This window comes from Cricetulus griseus, chromosome 2, assembly GCF_003668045.3.
Source record: "Cricetulus griseus strain 17A/GY chromosome 2, alternate assembly CriGri-PICRH-1.0, whole genome shotgun sequence".
In the NCBI taxonomy this organism is placed as follows: domain Eukaryota; kingdom Metazoa; phylum Chordata; class Mammalia; order Rodentia; family Cricetidae; genus Cricetulus; species Cricetulus griseus.
This window is the reverse complement of record NC_048595.1, coordinates 284,709,251-284,731,206: the sequence shown is the minus strand read 5'-3', so window position 1 is coordinate 284,731,206 and position 21,956 is coordinate 284,709,251. Positions and strand designations below refer to the sequence as shown.

The window sequence follows — 21,956 nt, the reverse complement described above, 5'->3', positions numbered from 1 at the left end:
AACAAGAGCAGTGCAACACCCCAAACAGAGCCTGCATGAGGAGAGCCGGGCACTCTTGCAGGAAGTGGCTCTTTGGCCTTCGTGAGAAATGGAATGCACAGGGCAATCCAGACGACAAGAGAAAGGAGGGAGCATGTGTGTGCACCATGCAGAGTCCCCTTTGCTCATAAGTCCCCAAAATAGGATAGGAATAGAGAAGGGGTCTAAGAGAAAACAGCGAAGTGGGCTTCTGGATGAAAGCCAGAGTAGAGAGAGGGTCATCTTCTAAGCCCTGGGAATGCCGAAGGGCTTTGAAACCAGGAAACCCCATAACCAGGTGTGCTGGTTACACAGGCACACTCTTGGTTGTATGAAAATACATCACCTCACCCAGGGCACCCTTCTCTGTCCCTCTTCTGGTTAACACATTTCCAAGAAGTAATTCAGATGGCCCCTCCCTCTTCCAGGAAGTCTCCCAAGAATACATAGGAGACCAAATCCCCATCGCTGTCTTCCCCAGCACTATGAAATTATAGCTCTGACTTTGCCATCCTCTGTAGAAACTACAGGCCCAATTGTCATCCTTCCAGATGGAGGACACTCTGAGGACAGAGTGTCCCCAGTCTAAACCCACACCTAGCCTGGAGTGAGTACTAAACGAAAGCTCACTGAACTAGCTACTCTTGTTCTACTGCCCACCATACTTCCACCGTTTCCCTACTACCCACTAAACTAAGTCTGTATCTGTGCATAGCACCTCCATCAACTAGTCTTGTCCTCAAGGCCCGCCACAACTCCTCTCCATTCTCCTCCACAAATTGTCTCCTACACACATATCATGTCACATCTTCAAGGCTTCATCCACACTGTCCCCTCACCACAGTTTTCAAATGTCTAAACACAATGCATCCTTCTTTATCATCGTGAACTTTTAAGTAAATGCAGAAAGGGGTGTGCAGGGCACACTGAGGCTTGGGGAATGGATACAGCCTCTTCGTGAGGTTCCTCCAAACACCATAGCAGCACTGGCAACATGTCTGCACCCCCTTTCCAGCACATTCTTCAATGGGCAGAACCCTAGTTCCTGGAAAGGGGACACAATGAGGCAGGCTGTGAGGGGGAGAGGAAGCCATCTGGGAGGATGCCAAGCCTGCCTAGGGGTGGTGAGACTTTTGTCCTGACTTACTTGTTTGAAATAATAAACGGAAAGGAAAATAAAATACTAACTGGACTTAATTTCCAATGCTTCCTCCCTCAGGACTTCAAAGGCAGCCCCATGAGGACACACAGCGGGGTCTGGTGTGCATTGGACACGCTCAAATGAACGTTGCATCATCTGCCCCATGAACTAGCCCAGAGGCCGGAGGACTGCACTGTAGCAGGGGTTTATTTTAAGCAAAGCAGCAGCATGAAACATAGCCATTGTCTCCATCACAGTGTCACAGTGTCTTTCTCTTAGGAAAGGGCGTTGACAACTGTTTTCTCCACCCACAAGATCAAAGAGATCCTGTCCCAGAGATTTTATCTGCCTTGCATAACGTCATCTACATCATCACCTACACTGTAGGATCTACTATCGTGAGGACACATGATGGCCAGATCTGAAGTCTCCGGGGTCACTGGGAGAAAACGTTTTATGAACAAAAGTGCATAGCCCAGCTGTGGCTTCTAAATGACACTGAGCGAGGGTGCTGCTTCATGATGCAAACTTTTAGACAGGTGGCTTGCAGACCACATGAAAGTTGCATGGGACGGGGGCCTCATTGGTCCAGGCCTGGGGATACAATGGACAATTCATTCCTAGCTAGAGATTTAAAAGCGACCACAAGCCAAGAAAGAGAAGGGCCTGGAGAAAGATTTATCAAGGTTAATACATGAATCATCCAGTTAACAGAAGAACAGACACCCCCACACCAGAGTATGTGTACAGGGTGGAGCATGTTTGAGAGGAGTGCAATACACAAAGGGGGCAGAAGGTGGGCGCAGTGTGAAGCACACCTACAGGCACACCACTCCCGGCTGAGCTCTCTCTGACCAGCCCACCAGCATTCTTGGGAGTGTTTTTCTCATTCTCCACAACCTCCATTATTTCTACCCCTACACATATGTGCCTGGGTCCTGTTCTTTGTTCTGAGGCACAGGAACCTAGAAGATCATAGGCACCCTCTGGACTCCAACAACACGCTTGCTTTTCTTAGGTTTTGGGTCGGAGAGCAAATGGCTCTCTCTACAACTTCCTGACAGTTGAGTTAGGAAGAGTGAGCCCAGTGGCTGTAACTCCTGTTACTACTCTTTGGGGAAAGGTGACTAAATTATGGCCTTAAAAAAAAAAAATTCCAGCTGGGCGTTGGTGGCGCATGCCTTTAATCCCAGCACTTGGGAGGCAGAGGCAGGCGGATCTCTGTGAGTTCCAGACCAGCCTGGTCTACAGAGCTAGTTCCAGGACAGCCTCCAAAGGCAGAGAACCCTGTCTCGAAAAACCAAAAAAAAAAAAAAAAAAAAAAAAAAAATTCCAACATGGTAAGATGACTTTTTCTCATCGGGAATTTGCAGAGCATTTGTGAGGCAGGGGTGGAAGAGGGTGGAACGTGCAGGGGGGATTAGGGCTGGGAACAGGGGTGAGGAAAACCAGAGTGAAAATTTGGTGGTATCAGGAAGGTATACTCAAAATGACTAACGTGGCTCTGTACAACAGTAGACAAGTGACCTCAAAGGTAACACCCCTGCACTTTTGCATGTGCTACCCAAATGCTCTATACTTAAGCTACAACAAAGACTCCTTTCCCTGTGACAGGGTCTAGATAAGTTGCCCAGAGTTGCCAGTCATTGTCATGTAGCCTTGGCTGGCTTGAATTACTGACCTTTCTGCCTTAGCCTCCCAAGTGGCTGGGACTACAGGCCTACACTAACAGGCTCTGCTGATCCCATTTTGTAAGAACTCCTCCTCTTTGGACCACCTAACCACTCAAGACTCTCATATTTGTGTAAAGCGTTATTTAGTAACAAGCCCTGCCCATCAGAGATCAGAAGGGATGAGACACCATCCAGAATTCATTCACTGACCACAGACAACAAAATGTGTGTGTGAGAGAGAAAGAGAGAGAGAGAGAGAGAGAGAGAGAGAGAGAGAGAAAGGGAGAGAGAGCAGAGAGCAGAGAGAGAGAGAGAGAGAGAGAGAGAGAGAGAGAGAGAGAGAAGAATGTACTCATAGGCAGAGACCACTGACTTTTTTTTAACTTTATGTGTCTGTGCGTATTGCCTGCATGTGTCTATGCACCACATGTGTGCAGTGCCCACAGAGGCCAGAAGAGGGTATCGGGTCCCCTAGAACTGGAGTTACAGATGTTATAAGCTGCCGTGTGGTATCTGAGTATTAAAACTAGGACACACCCTGCACACACAAATAACTCTTGCAAACCAAATGATAACTTCTGGACCATGGGCATCAGTGAACAAAGCAGATAAATCAGTATTTACAAGGTGTGTGTACCACGGGGGAAAGCCTAGGCCCTGCTCCAAATAATATGACAGACTGAAGATTCCCCCATGTAAGCCCTCATCCTCCCTGGGGAGCAGAAAGGGGATAGGCTAGGGGGTTGGTGGGGAGCAGGGGAGGAAGGGAGGGAGAGGGAACTGGGATTGACATGTAAAACAAGCTGGTTTCTAATTTAAATTTTAAAAAAGGAAGAAAAAAAAGATGTGCATGCTCGAGACTATGTGCATGCTTCCATGAGACTATGAAAAGCAAGAAAAAAATGAAAACAAATTGTTAAGCAAATCATTTACCTAACAAGAGCCCTAAAATAGTTTAACCACCCCCATGACACAGTAGAGTTAGTTATTGATCAAAGACACCAAAACATTAAATTAGCGTGGCTTGCTTTAAAAGTGATTATCAGGATACTCTTCTTAGGCACATGCATACGGTAGAGGTTACTAAGGCATGAAATGTACTCTCTTGGTTTTGTTTGTCTGTTTGGGCCAGGTCTCACTCTGTAGCTCAGACTAGCCTGAAACTCACAAGCAATCCTCTTACCTCCATTAAAAAAACAAGAAAACAGGCAGGGTGTTGGTGGCGCATACCTTTAATCCCAGAACTAAGAGTCAGGCAGATCTCTGTGAGTTCGAGGCCAGCCTGGTCTCCAGAGGGAGTGCCAGGATAGGCTCCAAAGCTACACAGAGAAACCCTGTCTCGAAAAACCAAAAAAAAAAAAAAAAAAAAAAACCCACACATACACTCTAAGATGGAGGGTACAGATTGTAACTATAAAAATGCATGTATGAAGAAGCATAAGGGATGGGGAGACACGACTGCAACTCCAACTCTACCTGTGCAGTCTTTCTATCTCTTTCCTTTACTTGAGACAAGTCTTGGCTTTTTTCCTCTGGAAACAATAGCGTACTGGAGCCTAAGAACAATGGGTTTGTTCCCCTGCGTTATGCCTGTGAGCTGGGTGAGTTCTTCCCAGATGAAAGCAGAACATGGCTTAGCTGGGCTCCAGGTGGGGGCACCTGTCTCTGAGACAAACCCCACGTCCTTCCACCCTATGCTTTCCTCCTGGGCTTTGCTAGCAGGAACTCTGAGCATATGGAGTATCATCCCTAAGAACGGTTCCACTCAGCAGCATAAATTCTAAAGAATGACAGAAAACTGCATTCTGGCATTTTCTAAATAATCTCGCAAGCATTTTTATGTCACTTGCTATGAGGCCTTTGTACCTGAACACCCAAGACTATTGCCATTTTACCACCCACTGTCTTTCCTTAGTCTGTCCTTTTAACACCATTTTCCAAAATTGCTTTTACTGTGCTTTCTCCAACTTAAAACACCACATCCACTTCCAACGTTCAGTGCCAAGAAGGCAGTCAGTTCTCCATCACTCTGATAAAGCAACTGAGAAAATCAACTTAGAGGAGGAAAGGTTATCCTGGCGCACAGGTTCTGAAATTTCAGTGTATTTTCACCTGGCCATGTTGTTTCTGGATACATGGTGAGACAGAACAGGGGGAGCTGCTCAGGGCAGATCAAAGCCACTCACCTCATGGTGGCTGGAAAGCAGAGAGGGGGGGGGCAGAGACAAATTGTACCCTTTCAGGGCTGGCCTTTGCTTACCACTTCCTCCACGTAGCCCCAGCTTCTAACATTTTCACTACTTCTAGTACTTCATCCATCCATGACATCACAGTCCTTATGAGCCAATGACCTCCTTGAGGCCCCTCCTGTGAGCCTTCAGCACATTGAGGGACATTTAAAATCTAACTCACAACAAAAGGAGAAGATAAACCCACCTAAGTCTCAGAGTCAAAATCCTTTGGCCTGAATTGTGTGTCTCCCCCAGAGCTCCACATCAAAGGTCTTATTCCCAAGGTGACAGAATTGGGGAGTGGATCTTTCTGGAAAGTGAGTTGGTCATGTGACAAAGCACCCAGGAATGAAATCAGTGTCCTTATGAAGGGAACACAAAGAATTCCTTTGCTCCTTCCACCATATAAGAAGACAGTAAGACAACACCACCTACACACTGGGTTCATCTGACACTGAATCTGCTTATGCCTTGATACAGGACTTACAGAGTCCAGAACCAAGAGCAATAACTTTCTATTGTTTATAAACCACTTGGTTGATGGACTCTGTTACATGAAAGACACTGACTGACATTGTACCAGCATCCATCCCACCTAAGTGCCAAGTACTGGTTATGCCGATCTAACACTTCTATGCTAGGGTACTAGGAGCTGCAAGCTACACAAGCTATGCTCTGTTACATCTGCCCCAAACCAAATGGCCCCTGCCCTCCTACCAGCCTTGAAATCCCCCCAAACTAACTCAACAATGTCTTAACACCATCTTCTTCCACAAAGTCATCGTCATCATTTTCTCAAGTTCCCAGCCCAAGCTCACCCCTGTGGTATCTCATAGCATTTGAAGACTATGCTGGGGGTTCAACTAATCTAGCCCATTCTAGAATGTTCTTTATTGTCATGTTTACCAGTCATGCTTTTTAACTAGATTATACATTTCTTAGAAATAAGACTCACATTTCAAAATTATTTCTCATGCTTTCAAGTCAGACACATCTCTAAGATATGTCAGTACGTGCAATACGTAAGAGAGGGGAGAACTGAGACGGGAGGAGACAACCCTTTTGCTTGGGAGTATGCGTAGGCAGCTGCAGAGTGACACACCATCAGTGGTACCTGGTTCTCGATGGCCTTCCTGTTCTTGGGGTCGCTCACCACAGACAGCTGCAGTTCTGCCATCTTCCTCATCTTGCTGTCCATGTCGATCTTCTGAAGCAGGCTTCTGGTCTGGCTCTTTAGCAGCCTCACCGTGTCCTCTTTCCCGTGCTTCTTTGCAAAAAGGGACGCGCAGGCTGAGTGTATGGCGGTGACCCAGTTTTCCAGATCCGTCTGGCTAGTGGCCTAAATATGGGATAGAGGAACTGTTTGAGATTATTTAAGCATACAAGTTATCTCCAAAATGGAAGTCCAAGATTTGATGTGTCAAACCCAAAGGCTGTCTTCACAAAAAATAAAGTTTACTTAGTTTCCCAAGCATAAATACCCAACTAAGGTTCAGAGACACTGAGAGAAGAGTGTCAAGCAGAAAGGACTGTAGAGCCTATGCTGATTAGTGCTAAGTGCTAGCTTGATATAGCCGAAGATTTCCCGGGAAACCCATTGGGCTTGTCTAGATTAGGTTGACCTGTGGCCTTGTCTATGGGGGATTGTCTTGACTGCTTTAATTGGCATGAAAAGACCAGGCTGAAACTAGAGGGCACCATTCCCTAGCATTGGGTCCTTGACTGTGTAAGAGTAGAGAAAGTGAACTGAGCACTGTGTGTGTGTGTGTGTGTGTGTGTGTGTGTGTGTGTGTGTTTGTGTTTCTTTCTCTGCCCCTGACTGTGAATATTATATGATCAGCTGCATCAAACTACCCACCCACCTACCCTCTCCCATATGCAGCATACACATACACACAGTGACTTTCTCCAGTTTTGGACTGTGACCTAGAATCATGAACTAAAACAAACCATTTCTCAGCTAATTTTTGTCAGGGTATATCAGCATGGAAATAAAAGGCAGAAACCTAAGTGTGGCAGTCAGAAAACCAAGGAACAAATAAACAGCTTCCAGTTAGTGACAGAAAACAAGAGTCTATCCATCCAAGGTGACATCATGTCATATAAATGACATTCGTGCTAAAAGCAATCCTGTAAGGCCCTTTGGTTGTTGTTTTTGTTGGTGATGGTGGTAGTTTAAGTCTCTCTGTGTAGCTCAGAAAGCAATGGAAAGCAATGCATAGCCCAGGATAGTCTTGAATTCACAGTGATTCTCCTGCCCAAACCACCCAAGTACAGGTGTGACCCCTGCCTGGCTCATAAATCTACTTGCTCCAAGTTCCAAGTGTGAAGAAGTTGGCTAAGTGCGCCAAGAAGACACAGGTGCTCAACAGTGGCACCAAAAACCAATCAGTCTGCAGGACTCAACGCCATGCTAGGCATTCCTACCAAATGCCTAAAAGTTCCAGTGGCAGTTATCCTGGATATTAGCTGTCACTTTCACAACACTTGTCCAGGAGGGTCTAGTGTACCCCAAGAGCTGCTTCTTTGACTTTTACTAGGATTCCTGGGAGTCAATGACAGTTCCCTGGCCACAATCTCCAGTTTCAGATCTCAGTTCTGAAACTCTCAGCCAGTACCCTCTCTAGGTCATGTGTTACCCTGAATACAGATCACAATATTTTCTCTTCGTCCTCACATGATATGACAGGCAGTAGCCTGGAACTTCACAAGGACCTGACAAATGCCTGCTATAGGTCTTGGCACTGGTAGATATGAGAAGCCACAGTCTCACACCCTAATCCCAAAGCCTAATGGAACATTTACTGAATCCATGTCCAAGTTCCTTTTGAATCCTGTTTGCTCTCCTCTTACTCATTCATGCACCATCACCTCATCCCTCCATTTGCATGGCAGCAGTACCTGGAAAAGGTAGACGTCCCCACAGGAGTTGCTCAGGCAGAACACGTGTTCCTTCTTGGGATGCTCTGGTACCGACTGCACGATGCTGTCCTCTGCAAAGAGGGCACACCGTGGGGCACTATTCTGGTCTGTGGAATTCTTTCCGTAGGTCTCATAAAACAGCAGAGTACAGCCTGGGAAAGACAGAAGCAGAATGATGATCCTGTCACATGACCAGAAAATGTAGGGAAGGAGCAAGAGGCAAATACAATCCCCAAATACCCCCAGACATCTACACAAGAGACCAGTGTTTGAACAAGAAAACCCTGGCATGTGCAGCATGGGTAGTTAAACTCTCAGGGTCAGAATGAAAACTAGACGATGCACTTAACATGGTATCACGATCAATAGCAATGCAGTGTATCCCCACCTGACTCTGTCCACACAGCTGTCCCATGAGGTTTTCAAAGTGACATACTCCAATCTACCAATAAGAAACTGGAGGTGGTGGGTGTCAGTGAGGAGACCTTGGAAATCTATGGGGCTTCATGTAGTGGATCAGTACTTATCCCTAGCATAGGAATGGACTCTGGGAGCCCATTCCACATGGAAGGATACTCCCTGAGCCTAGACACAAGGGGGTTGACCTAGGCCCTATCCCAAAGAATAAGACATACTTTGAAGACCCCCTATGGAAGGCTTCACCCTCGCTGGGGAGCAGAAAGGGTATGGGATAGGTAGGGTGTTAGTTGCAGGGGCAGGGGAGGAGGGGAAGGACAGGGACCTCGGATTGACATGTAAAATAATTTTCTTTCTAATTAAAATAAAAAACTAAAATAAAAAAGAAACTGGAGATGCAGTCACATGTGTGGCCCCAGGCCACACAACAGTGGAGCAGGGATATGATCTTAGGCCATCTCACCTCAGCACCCTCGTTCTCATGAACAGGATACTGTGAGTTTGAGCAACCTTGACAACCCCTCAGCCCAAGAAACCCTGTGACTGCAGGGAAATCCACGTATTGGAAAAAACAGATGTTCCTTGTCAAATGGTCTATCTTCCAAACTCTGATGGTTGTCTGCTTAGCACTGCATACATCAGTGACAGCAGGTGATAAGACAGTTCAGTAATAATCCCTCTCTACAGAAAGCCATTTCCAATTTATCCATATGATTACCTCAAGAATAATTTCCAAATCCTAATTAAATGTTCTCTCTCTCTCTCTCTCTCTCTCTCTCTCTCTCTCTCTCTCTCATATTTTCTAATAAGATTAGCCCAAATACATTAGTTCCAACATTATAATTTATAGAACTGAAGCCAGAAAAGTTGATCCTAATACAATGAATCCCCAGAGGAAGAGGTGGCAGCATGAAGGTTGTGGGGGGTAGCCAAGGCTTTGGATTGAATTGGATGCCTGCTTCACAGGTGGGACTTCATACCTGGTACTGTAGACCTGCGATAGTTCCCTAGGAAAGATCTGTCACACAAGACCAGGGAAGAGGAAGAAGGCTGCCACCTCCTTTGCAAGAATCCCTAGACCCCTAATGATGGAGGTGAGGATGACATCTTTTCTTTTCTTTTTCCTTTTTTCCCCCCCTTTTTTGTTTTTTTTTTTTTTATCGAGACAGGGTTTCTCTGTGGCTTTGGAGGCTGTCCTGGAATTAGCTCTTGTAGACCAGGCTGGTCTCGAACTCACAGAGATCCGCCTGCCTCTTCCTCCCAAGTGCTGGGATTCAAGGCATGTACCACCACCGCCCATCGAGGATGACATATTTTCTTTGAAGACACACTCACTTTTACTTCCACCCTGTCATCCTGGAAACACATTCCCCATGGCAATAAAGAAATTAAACCTACCCACCGAGGTTGGGGAAGGGTTCAGAAATCACTAAACAGAGAGCATAGGAAAGCTAAGAAGGGGGGACTGTGAGGGAGACAGGCCAGGCAGTTCACACCTACTGTGTACATGTGTGATCTGTGTTTCTGCTCCTTTCCCTATGGAAGGAGGGGTGGGAACATTCAACAATGACTTCGGAATAGTCCTATTGTGTCTGTCTAACAATCACAAGAGGCCTTCATGGAGGCTGAGGCTCCACCTCCTGTCTGCACCTTCATGAATCAGGGCTGTGTGCAGAGAGGCATCCCACCACCCCACAAGATGGAGTCCTTCCAGCCTGCACTCTTGCAGTGAGCAAAGCAATCACAGTTGTTAATTGGCCATGCTCATGAGAGGTGTTCTTACCTTAGCAAGACAAATTCCTGTTTCTGTCCTGAGAAAGGAACACGGGAAGGGAGGGAGGAGTCAAGGAGGGAGTGATGTCACAGACAGTGTAACATTATCTCTCCCGACATGTTTAGCACCTCCAAGGCCCCAGGTCCAACCCCAAACAAGCGAACAAGAAACAACTGTGCAGTGGTGGTGACCAAAAGACTCTCTCAGTCAATAAAAGGGGTGGACACAGGTCCAATCTCCTAGATAATGTTCCATCGAGGAAGGACACTGCTTTGGAATTCTGAGTATGTGCAGAATGGAAAATACAAGTAAGTGAAGTATAGGTGACAGTCACTTAGGGTTTTGCATTATACTAGATATGAGTATCCAAGAATGGCAGAGAAAGATACATAGAAAATAACTTCTCTTAAAAGTTATTGCTCAGACTGGATAACATACACAAAGGGTTAAGTAAATTACTAAACATATTTGTTAAGTATTTTCAGTGGAGCATGCTATGAGATGATAGCTCGCAATCTTTCAAGTTAGGGCTGGGAAAGTGGATTGGTTCATAACATTCTGGCCTTGCAAGAATGAAGCCCTCCCAAGAATCCACATTAGAAACTCAGGCACAGTAGTAGTCTTTATAATCCCAGTGCTGGGAAGGAGGACAAAGGTGGATTTTGGGGCTCACTAGCCAGTTGGTTTAGATGAATTGGAGAATTCTAAGCTGAAGAGAACCTATGTCTAAAATAAGATGGAAGCACCTAAGGAATGACACCTGAATCTATCCTCTGGCTTCTGCATGTATGCTCATATACATGTGTATGTTCTACACACACACACACACACACACACACACACACAATATCCTTCATACTTCCTCGTGTTAAAGCTGACTCATCAGCACTACCTGGTGACAGGACAGCTGAAGGACAAGCCTTCAGGGAACTGCAACCACATACCTTTCAATGTCACCCAGTACTGTTTCCACCTCCTCCGAGCCACCAGCTCCAGTTTCCTCTCCTTCTGCAAGGTGACAAGGGGTTTGAAGAAGAGCCACCCGGCTTTTCGGACCACTCCCTGCTCCTTCTCAAAGAGCAGATCCAGCTGCTCCAGGGAGCTGAGGGACTCGCTGCTGGATTCCACAGTTTCTGTGGACGTCTCCACGTGCTCCATGTTGGTCCTGCTCATTTCCAGTTCTCGCATGAAATTCTCATAAATGTTCTGTTGGAGGGGATCGCTGCCAATCACATGAGTGGATTCGCTTCTCTGAGGCAGGGTCTGAGCTGAGCCTCCTGACCACAGTAAGGCAGATGTTTGCGTGGACTGTTGCACGTCTGCATTAAGTCCGTCTGAGCGGCTATCGAAGTACTCACTGCCCTCCTTGGACCGTGGTTCCTGAACACAACACATCATCATAAGTTATGGTACCCACAGCAAGGGCCCTCTATACAGCCTTGGTGTACATGGCTGCATCCAATGGCAGTGATGCAAAGAGCCTTGAAAGAAAACACAACTTGGATCATCACATCCCCAAACCAGAAATAATTTTAGGAAGAATGCCACCCAATCTCACATACCCTAGTGGAGTCAAATGTAAAGAGGTAAATAGGAAGCCACTGACCCTCCGAACCTGGCCTGAATTCAACACCAAATCAATTAGCCAGTAAGTATATTTAATACACACTATTAAAGAGCTCTAGAGTGATATTCTTTGCTATGTATCAGTGTCTTCTAGGAAAGGATCCACATTTTTATCATCCATTTTTCTCCTAAATCATGTGAAATCACTGACTTAGAAAATAACCATGGGGAGCAGGGCTAGGAGTTGGTGCTGTAAGGTTGATCCATACATACTTTCTTTCCTTTCCCTATCTCAAATGAAGTCTTCTGGCCAACTGCCCAGGCTTAGACTCTTGTACATAATAATCTCTACCATCCTATTTCCCACTTCATAGAGTAAAATCCAAGCTCCAAGAATTCATAATCCACTAGGGGTACTGCCTAGTAATTATAGGTTTTGTTTTTTAACATTTGCATTTTTATTTAATTCAGAAACTTATTATAAGAAAAAAGTGGTCTTTTTTTGTTCATATCCTTTTCTTTGAGTTCCTTTTTTACTCTAGGCACTGAGGGATGCCTCTGATGTGACTATTGACTTTAATATTGGTTCTAATCCAAACTCAAACACAAGCCATTCTAAGTAAGCTCTACAGTTATCTAATAACTGCTGTCTCCTGCTAAACCTAGGGACACAGAACACACAGCCAGCTAGTTACAGAGCCAGGCTACAAATAAAACACATCCATCCCAATGCCTTTATTAACTTTCATGGAAAGCAGCTGACTGATGGAGTACTCATTAATTAACAGGAGAAAACCAGCTGACGATGGTAGCTTCCACTTATAACCCAGCATTTTGGGAGGGTGATCAGGAGCAATGTCTTGAGTTCAGGCCAACAAGGACTATCTAGTGAGTTCCAAGACAGCCTGGGCTACAGAGTGAGATCCTATCTCAAAACTAAATAATGTAATTTAATAAATAAGATAGCAGTAAATTCATTCCCAGTTCAAAAAGCATCGACATCCCAACTACCCTGTTCAGATTAATACAGCTGCAAGGGAAAGGTTAAGAACAGCCAAGTACGGCTGGAGAGATGACTCAGTGGTTAAGGGCATTGACTGCTCTTCCAGAGGTCCTGAGTTCAATCCCCAGCAACCACAAGGTGGCTCACAAGCATCTATAATGAAATCTGATGCCCTCTTCTGGCATGCAGGTGTATATGCAGATAGAACACTACATATATAATAAATAAATAAACACATTTTAAAAAAAAGAACAGTCAAGTAGGGCTGGAGATATTGCTCAGCCGTTAAAGGCTAAGCTCACAACCAAAAATATAAGAACAGTCAAGTATACTCAACTGTTGGTGGACTTCTGATATTTCCTTATCATCAAAATCCAAGTGAGAAGGAACTGGGTCAAAGGCCATTAAGTTGGGGCTCTATTTTGAACACTCCACCTTATGGAGATATTTTCTTTTGGAAATTTCATCTAAAAAAAATCAGATCATATTTACTGGGTGTCTTTTATAGGAAAACCATCACGAGGCAACTGAAGAGTGTTTTCCAAGGCCCAGGTGCTAAAAACAGAGCCCAAAACACAAACAACTCTTACTAATCACGTTAACGTCTTCCAGTGTGTTTACACTGTGTCCTGTGGTCATTCTTATTTATATGCTGACACCTCTGCTTCAAAGAGCGAATCCAACAGCCACTATGAGTCACTCAGGAAATTCAAAATACTTGGAGCTCCTTCTCCTAACCGCCACTCTGTTGAGACTTTCATAAACTCCAAGGACATGAAGGAATGCTATTAATTTAGCAGCACTAATGTTATTGCAGCTATGACACTCTGAGTCACTGCCCCTAAACACTGGGAGAATGCTCTTTCCTTGCAAGCTCTTTAGTGGGGCGTTTCAAAACCAGTGAATCTCTGGCAGAGAAAAGTACCCAAGTTACATATGACCAGTAAACACTGTTGTCATTGATTCTCTTAAGAGAGAGACTTCATGTTGCAAGGCTGTTAAATGTCCAGCCATAACAAGACTATTCCTTCCTGAGAGATGAATAAATAGTACCTGTGTGTATTCATCACTGATTCTTACACAAGTGCAGGCATCTTCCCTGGCTCTAATCACTGTCTAAAACTATCCATTTAGAATCCCAATTGCCAATGATGAAATCTCAGTCTAAGAAGAGCACTTTGAAAAATAAGGCGTCTTTTAATAGGTCCAGACACAATTCCTAGTAACTGCTAGATGGGTGTGAGACAGAGAGCTTATCATTCATGTGCAGAGTGCCTATGGTTTCCATTCCTACTCAATCATAACCATAGGCAGTGGCTACTGTAACTTGATGGCCAGGGCACTAACAACTGTAAGTAGAGGGTATGAAAGTAACATCACTCCACAGAGAAGCAAACACAGCATGACTCATCTCACTTATGTGAGAATCCAAACTAGGTAGACATGGAGGCCCAGGGTAAGAAAGAGGCTACATAGGTAAAAAGCTTTGGTTACACCAGTCAAGCAAGTTCTAGTGATCTGAATTCACCATTATGACTGTAGCTGATGTTCCTTTGTGCATATGAAATATGACAAGGCAGTAGATTACGAACAGTCTCAATAAAATAAAGCCAATGTGATAACTATGTTTATCGGTAACTGTGTTAACAACTTGGTTGTGGTGAACATTTCCATTGTACATGTATGTCAATGTATCAGGTTATACATATTAATACATTCAATTTCTGCTTATTAATTATACCCTAATAAAGCTGGAAAAGTGAAAGATGATGCCTAACTCCTTAGAGGAAACCCCACCCCTGTCCTCACGTGCTAGGAAAAGTACTGAGTACCTACTCACACCCACTCCTCTTACCATGAAAAAACCTCTGGTCTCTAAGACAATGTCACTTTAGAAGAGAAGTGAGTTGACTATCAGAGGGGGCCAGAAACAGAGTCTTGGTGTCCTAAATCCTCTCTGTGACAAACCACAGAAGACCTCCGTGATGCCAACAAACATTTCTGGTCCTCACCAAGGCACATGGTAAGATCGTTTTCCCTCTCCTCCACTAAGTCAGGCCCCGCCTTATCATTTGTGGTGCCCAGAGAATGTAAGCAGAAATTAAACACTTCAGTTCTGAGGGAAAAGCTTTCAAAGTCCACACACAACTTTCTCTACTGCAGTAGCTTTACAATGTTCTTCAAAGAAGCTGTCCTGTTAGCCTAGGGTCTCAAAGAATAGCACAAACCCCAGCTACCTTCGGACTATCATGAGCATGTATCATAACTAGGGAGAACACTTTGGTCATCCCAAGTCACAGAGATGGGGGCAGGGGACAACATTAACTCAGCAAAGCCTATCCTATCCTGACTGAAAGAACATAATGTTTAGCCTAGGCAGGATGAGGGTCCTTGTCAGCTAAAATTAGTATGAGGTGTTCACCAAGGATGAGGGTCTTTGTCAGGTAAAATGAGGTGTTTAGCAAGCACGCTCCAATGAATGTTTCTCTGTCTTCTAGCATGGTATTCCATTTCAGCTGTCTGATTTTCAGGCTCACATGTAAAAGGACAGGAGTAAAGGTCTGTATTGAAAGGGCTGTTCTTTTTATGTCATCGTTTAAAGTCAAAACAAACACCTGTCCATCAAGCATCTCTTTCTGAATCATCCCTCTGCTGGCACACAGAAATTTATGTGGGTGAGAGAAGTAGGTATCATTTCAATGCCTTGTTAAAGCATGTCATCACAGACTCCTCCTACACAGGGATTGCCTTTTTTCTGCGTGTGGTACTAGGGACTGAGCCTCAGCCTTCAGGCATGCCACAGGTGCACTGTTCTACTGAATTATGTCCCCAGACATCTTTCTCTTTTTGACTTTTTTTTTAAAGCAGCTTTTTTTAGTACACAGCAGTGATGTATACTTATATACATGTGTATGTATGTATACTTTATTTTATGTCCATTGGTGTGAAGGTATCAGATCCCCTGGAACTGGAATTACAAACAGTTGTGAGCTGCCTTGTGGGTGCTGTGCTGGGAATTGAATCTGGGTCCTCTAGAAGAAGAGCTGGTGCTCTTAACCATTAAGCCATCTCTCCAGCCTATTTATTTTTTACTTTGAGACAGGGTCTTGCTAAGTTGCCCAGGCTACTTTGAACTCTTCCTGCAGCCCCTGAAAGGCCTCGATTTTCCTGCCTCAGTTTCCCAAGTAGTTGGGATGACAGTCCTGAAACACTGCACATGGCTGGATTATATCTTTAAGGACCTTATCCTAATCTTTTCTATGAAAGGCAAAGAAATGTCTGGATAATAGGATTGGAATATTTACCCAAAAAATTAACCTTATTTACATATTTAGGTAATCAGTCATTGGGGAATCTAGAGAAAAAAAACTTTCAAAAGGTTGTCCTCATGGGTCACTTAAAAACAAAAGGGTCTAAATTCTTCATCATCCTAGTCAACAATGGGTAACAGTAGTTAACAGTATCTTGCCATTTGTCTGAGGTTTTACAGATATGACCTCTAGCCTGCTTCCCCACTACCTGACAGGAAGACTACAAACTCCTTGATTCTTCAGCTTCGTTGTCTCTACAATGTGGAGGTCCTTTCTAGAATTACATTTCTCTTTTTAGAATTCTAGTTATTTTGCTCATAACTCCACATGGCACACAATACAGCAGAGGTAAGTTTGTGCCTGACATGGGACTGAAGCAAGTTCAGTCCCCTGTGAAGATTGGGCAGTCAGTGACTACACATGGCAGAGAGTGATCCATACACCATGGTAACAGGTCTGCTTTGGACGGGTAAAATAGAACCTGAATGTGTTTGGGATCACTGTGCATAGAGTCACGACACAAACAGACGATGAAATATGCTCCAGGCAAGCATAAGGGGGTATTCATGACAGTGTACATGAGGGGACATGATGACAGCAGCTGGGCATAGCCAGCTCTATAATTCTGGGGTGGAAACAATGTGGCTGTAGCCCAGGGGCAGCAGGAACTGAATAACTTGCTATACTTAAGCACTGTGAGATGCTTGGGAAACGAGAGCCAGGAAGTGTAGGGGAAGCTGTAGCCACGCCTTCTTAGGGGCTGGCTACAGGAGTACCTGAGGGCTTGTGAGGGCATGGTCTGAGTGAGTAGGGGGACTGCGTTTTCGGTTTCGGTTTCTCTTTGCTTCTTGCTGTACAGACTACCACCGGCTGGCTGGTTCGCTCTGTAAGTAAGGCTTTTCCCTATTAAATACCCTTATATTTCTACCTGACTCCGTATTGGTAATTACCTACTATAAGGAAGCAAAGGTTGAAAGCATCTGTTTGGTGATTTGGCCTAAGAGACAACTCAAGAGCAAGAAAATTACTACACTAAGGGATATGAAATAGTTCCTGAAGATAGGATGGTGGCCACCTGATCTCCATCTCCCCTGGGAGAGAGGGTGGTGACGGCAGACACCATACACAAGAAGGAAGTAGCCAGTGGTAAATTTTATAAATAGGAAATGTCCTACCAGTAGAGGTTATGTTGTTACCTGCTCTTAATGTCCCATGGTTTGTTTTTTTTTTATATATATATATTCACATGAATGTGTGTATCTAGCAGGGTTAAGACAATACTCCCCTATAAACTAACAACACTAGCCAGACTCCTTTCAAATCCATGACCTCACTAAGTAAATAAAACCAACTAGACCAAAGGGCTGCAGATTCAGCTCAATGGTCAGAGCACATGCTCAGCAGGTGCAGGGCAGTGGGGTCCATCTCCAGCATCATACACACGTCCATTCTCTAAGGTTTATGATTGGTTATTGAACCGACTTCAGTATAAAGTAATACCAAGTTGAGAAGGCCTCCCTATCTGAACTTAATGACTATCTCCTTTCCATTTTTATTTGGAATTGATGATTGACATCTAACAGAGACCTCAGATTACCAGGTCATTTGGACCTTCACCCAGCTCTATGCCATCTAAGAAGAGTTGGACCAGCTTTGGAACCAGGCCTGTGGGCTTGCATACAAGTGCCAAGGCAATTTAGAACACAACCTGGGTGCAAAGGCTGAATGCCATGCTGTGTTCTCCCACCTCAGAGCCTATGCCCAAAGCCTTAGCCCCCACAGAGACAGTCATGGGGACTTCAAGTGGGGATTAGGGTTAGATGAGAACCAGGGGCTGGAGTCCTGAAGGTACTGGTGCCCTTCTGAGAAGAGAAATGAACTAGGTTTCTCCCCTTCCGTGCTGTGCAAGGACAGAACCTTCAGAAGCCACCAACAGGCCCTACCCAGAATCACACCCCAGTGGCTCACGACTTTCCAGCCTCCAGAACCATGAAATATCAGTCTATCCTTCAGCCACCCACTCAGTAGTAGTATAATGTCCCATGCCTCAGCTAAAACATGGAGCCACTGGACTTGGGAGCTAAGACTCAAATATGTCTGAAGCAAAAGAGAAAGAAAACCCCATCAGAAGAGAGCCATGTTGGGTCCAGCTAAACCCTTCCCTTCACCGGCTTAACTGAGGTTCTGGGAGCCTTGAAATACAGGTGAGGAAATTCTAGGACCCTGCACCCCTGACCCCAGACTGTTCTCACCTGCAGTTTCCTCTTCTTCCTAGAGAGGCTTCCTGTCCAGTCGCTGATGCGTCGCATTCTGGCTTTGAGGGTATCTTTCTTTGCAGCATCCTCAGTTAAGGCTTTGGACTTGCGACAGGGGAGAGTAAAAGAACTATAGTGCATGGGATCCCTGTGATCCACCCTGGAGGGCACATCTATATCAGACGCAAATGAGACGCGGTTGCTCAGGCTGACTTGGGAGCCGATGTACTCATCGGAAGAACGGCAGGTTCCAGAGGGACAGCGGCATTCCAGGGTGGCATCTTTGTACAGTTCCCGGAGGGAGGAGAGGGAAGAGCTTTGGTTGAAAGGTTTTTTGGTGTCACTAGGTGGGAAGCTGGTGGGGAGGCTCGGGTCTGGGGTGCTGGGAGCCAGGAAGGAGCCCTCTACCTCACTCATCTCCCCAGCATTGCCCCAAGGGGAGTCATACCAGGATGACTCCGAGCTCAGGGAGCTGCCTTTGCTGGAGCGCAGGCGAGAGTCAGTGGGAGATGGGCGCTGGCTGGCAGGGGAGTCTGCCCCTGAATCCCTCCTAGCTTCTGGCACCAGGCAGGTTTCCGATGCCAATGTAGGGGAGTATCTCAGCAGCTGTACAGGTCCACTGGGGTTCTCTGAGGGCCCTTTGTGAGGGTTGCCACCGTTATGGAACTCAACCCTTAAGCACCCATCTAGTTTCCCCAGTGTCTTGATGAGCACCCTGGGGCTCCTGCGGTCCTGGCCTGGTGGGGTGGAGGCAATGCTCTCGTTTCTCCGGTAGCAAGTGAGAAGGTGTCCATTGCAGTCCCTGGAGGTCACATGGCTCTCCCCTGACTCTGACTCATGGCCAACATAGTGGAAGCCATTCCCAGATAAGAAAGCACCATTGTCGCCCTGGAAATCATTTCCTGGGGCATTCACTCTGTGCTTAGAAAAGGCAGTGCCCTTTGAGACTTTGCACGTGGGTCCACTGAGTCTGGTAGCATAAGGCTGGTGATTTTTAAAGTGAGAAAGGCAGCTTCGGGCTAGGGACCTGGACTTGTAGCCTGCTCCACTGCTCCCATGAGTCCACCCATGCAAAGACTTCTCATCTTTTGCATGAATGCTGCGTATTTTCAAAGAGCAAGGCTTTGGCTTAGCACCGGCCACGTTAATGCTATGATTCTTGGATCCTTGGAAGGTGTACTGACTCTCAGAGTTCCCCATTTTAACCTAAAGAACCTGAGAACAGTTGTATCAGTATGAGTCATGATATAAATCATGCTGCAGTAGGATATCATTCTAAATATAATTAATAATAATAATAATAATCAATAATTAAGAATAGTAAGCAAGGACAAGCGTCACAGGCGCAAAGAACCATTTGACAAACTGGTTCCTCTGTGAAAGCCCACACTGGTCACGTGGACTACGTGGCTTGTTTGTGTACTGGGGATTTGGAGTGCACTCAGCGGCATACTGTTAAAACTCAACAGGCATAAAAGTATCAGCTATAACTAGAGAGTCCCTTCAGACCCAGTGTTGGGTAATGATCCTTGAAGTAAAAACAGAGAAAAGTCTAGACACATGGACATACAAGCAGAGATATATCAGAGAAATTACGTCTTCATTACACAGGAATTGTTATTGAGGGAAACACCTCACATAGCATGGGGAATGGATGTCAGGATCCCTCCAGATTCCAACACCCTTGTATACTCAAGTCTTTGAGTGCAATCTTCACGCTCACCAACATACACCAGCATATACCCTCCCATGTTACTTTTTCTCTTGGATCACACACACGACACTTGACAATGGAAATGCCATCACGGACATTGGTGTCACTCTGTATTTCCCACTGAATCATTTCAGGAAAACTGTTTTACATGTTCAGTAATGTTGCCATTAAAAATATAAATATATTCAATTGACAGCCAGACGAATCTGCAGGTGCATAACCCTGGAGGCCAGAGGATCTGTTGAGGTCCCTGTCCCCAAGCAACCACGGCCCTAGTAAACTCACTTTATGATGCAGTGACAGAAAAACCCTCAAGTACTTACAGACTAGAATGTGGGCAACAGAAAAAGGTACTGGTCTCTTTAAATTCCCTTTAAAGTTCCAGTTAGCTCAAGGAGTTGAGCAGGTAAGCAAAATGCAAATTAAAATTTGTTCTAACCCTCCCCCCACCTTTTTAAACAGCAATGAACTATTATGAGTACTTCCTGTCAGGTTCTAAGCATTTTTTAGCAGGTTTTTCAATTCTTCATTCTTGTACATGGAAGCTTGCACAGTCACAGAACAGAAACTGAATGGATGGCTCTCTGGTTCATGGCAGTTCTCAAATGCTTTAAAAACCCAATCACTGGAGCAAAGAAACCCTTCTTCATTATTCAATGGGTCATGCACTTTATGAGAGGCCCACAGATTTGAGCTGTCATTACCTGGCTTCTGTTGGGAGGGAGGTTAACGCTCAGCAGGTTTTACATGGTCTTGGAACAAGGAGAGCACTTAACAAGCATGGAGGTGTGAGTCCATGAAGTAGCCCTGAAAAACAAAACCAACACAAAAAAATGGGGAAAATGCCATCAAGCATTTTACACTCAACTCCCAGTATAGAAAAGCCAAGTAGAATTGCAGATGTAGCTTAGTTGGTAGAGTGTTAACTTATCAGCTACAAAGCCCTGGGTTTGATCTTCAGCGTGGCTTAGAACCAGGCACATCAGCACCCAACACCATCATAATACATAATACATCAGACTGTAATACCAGCTCTCAGGGGTAGAGGCAGGAAGACCAGAAATTCAAAGTCATCATTGGCTATGCAGCAAATTTGGGGTACTGGGCTACAAGTCTGGACTACATCTGACCCTTTCTCTAAAAGAAAGAAAGAAAGAAAGAAAGAAAGAAAGAAAGAAAGAAAGAAAGAAAGAAAGAAAGAAAGAACCCAATGGTTTAATATAGGTTTTCCAGACATAAAGTATTAGTATTCAAAAATCACTTGTCAACAGCTCATCGAGCAAAGGTATCAGCTGCCAGGCCTAACGGCCTGTGTTAGGCCCCTGGATGCTACACGGTAGAGAGAAGTGACTCCTACAAGTTGTTCGTCTACCTCTCCAGGCACATCATGGCATGCATGCCCCCGCCTCATGAATAAATATAAATAAAAACAACTTCATGAACTAAAACAAAACACTGTCAAGATAATAAACAAGATGGCTGTGAACTTCCTGGTTGATCAAGGGTGTTTAGAGATCTAAAGGAAGCCAGAACTGTCCACTTAGTGTCTGTTGCCAATGTCAGCCTTCAATGCTGCAGCAGGTGAGTGTTCAAGCAAGTCAGGCTCATCTGTCACCACTCCCAGGAAAACAGCTCTCAGACTCTGCTGACAAGACTATAGGTTCCCCCACACGCCTCCCTCTGCCCCCTTGCAGAACAACAACAGTTCATTGTTCTCTACTTGGCCAAGCAGTAAAAATGAAAGCTCCAAGTAAAATCATAGCCAAGGAATAGTCGTTGGCTGAAGTCCAAAGTCACAGAGGCTGACCTCATCTGTGAGTTTGACTTTTTCTCAAGCATGTGTTGGTAGGGGCCAGAGGTCAACCTCAGAAGGGCAAGGTAGCCTTCTAGGTGGGGAGGGCCGGGGTGGAAAGTACCATCTGGTGGCATTC

The 21,956-nt window shown here is 45.1% G+C and overlaps 1 protein-coding gene across 9 annotated transcripts in view; it reads right to left on the bottom strand.

Moving 5' to 3' along the window:
- The window catches only part of Tiam2 (TIAM Rac1 associated GEF 2), a 239,052-nt gene that overhangs the window by 80,788 nt on the left and 136,308 nt on the right, over positions 1–21,956 (bottom strand). For all 9 annotated transcript variants that reach the window (XM_027401037.2, XM_027401039.2, XM_027401038.2 and 6 more), the window contains 5 exons: positions 20,730–20,832; positions 18,309–19,526; positions 11,121–11,556; positions 7,965–8,137; positions 6,178–6,402 (listed from right to left, as the gene is read on the bottom strand). In XM_027401037.2, coding sequence (XP_027256838.1) covers positions 6,178–6,402; positions 7,965–8,137; positions 11,121–11,556; positions 18,309–19,511 — 2,037 coding nt within the window. In that variant the 5' untranslated portion in view covers positions 19,512–19,526; positions 20,730–20,832. The remainder of the gene's footprint in view (positions 1–6,177; positions 6,403–7,964; positions 8,138–11,120; positions 11,557–18,308; positions 19,527–20,729; positions 20,833–21,956) is intronic.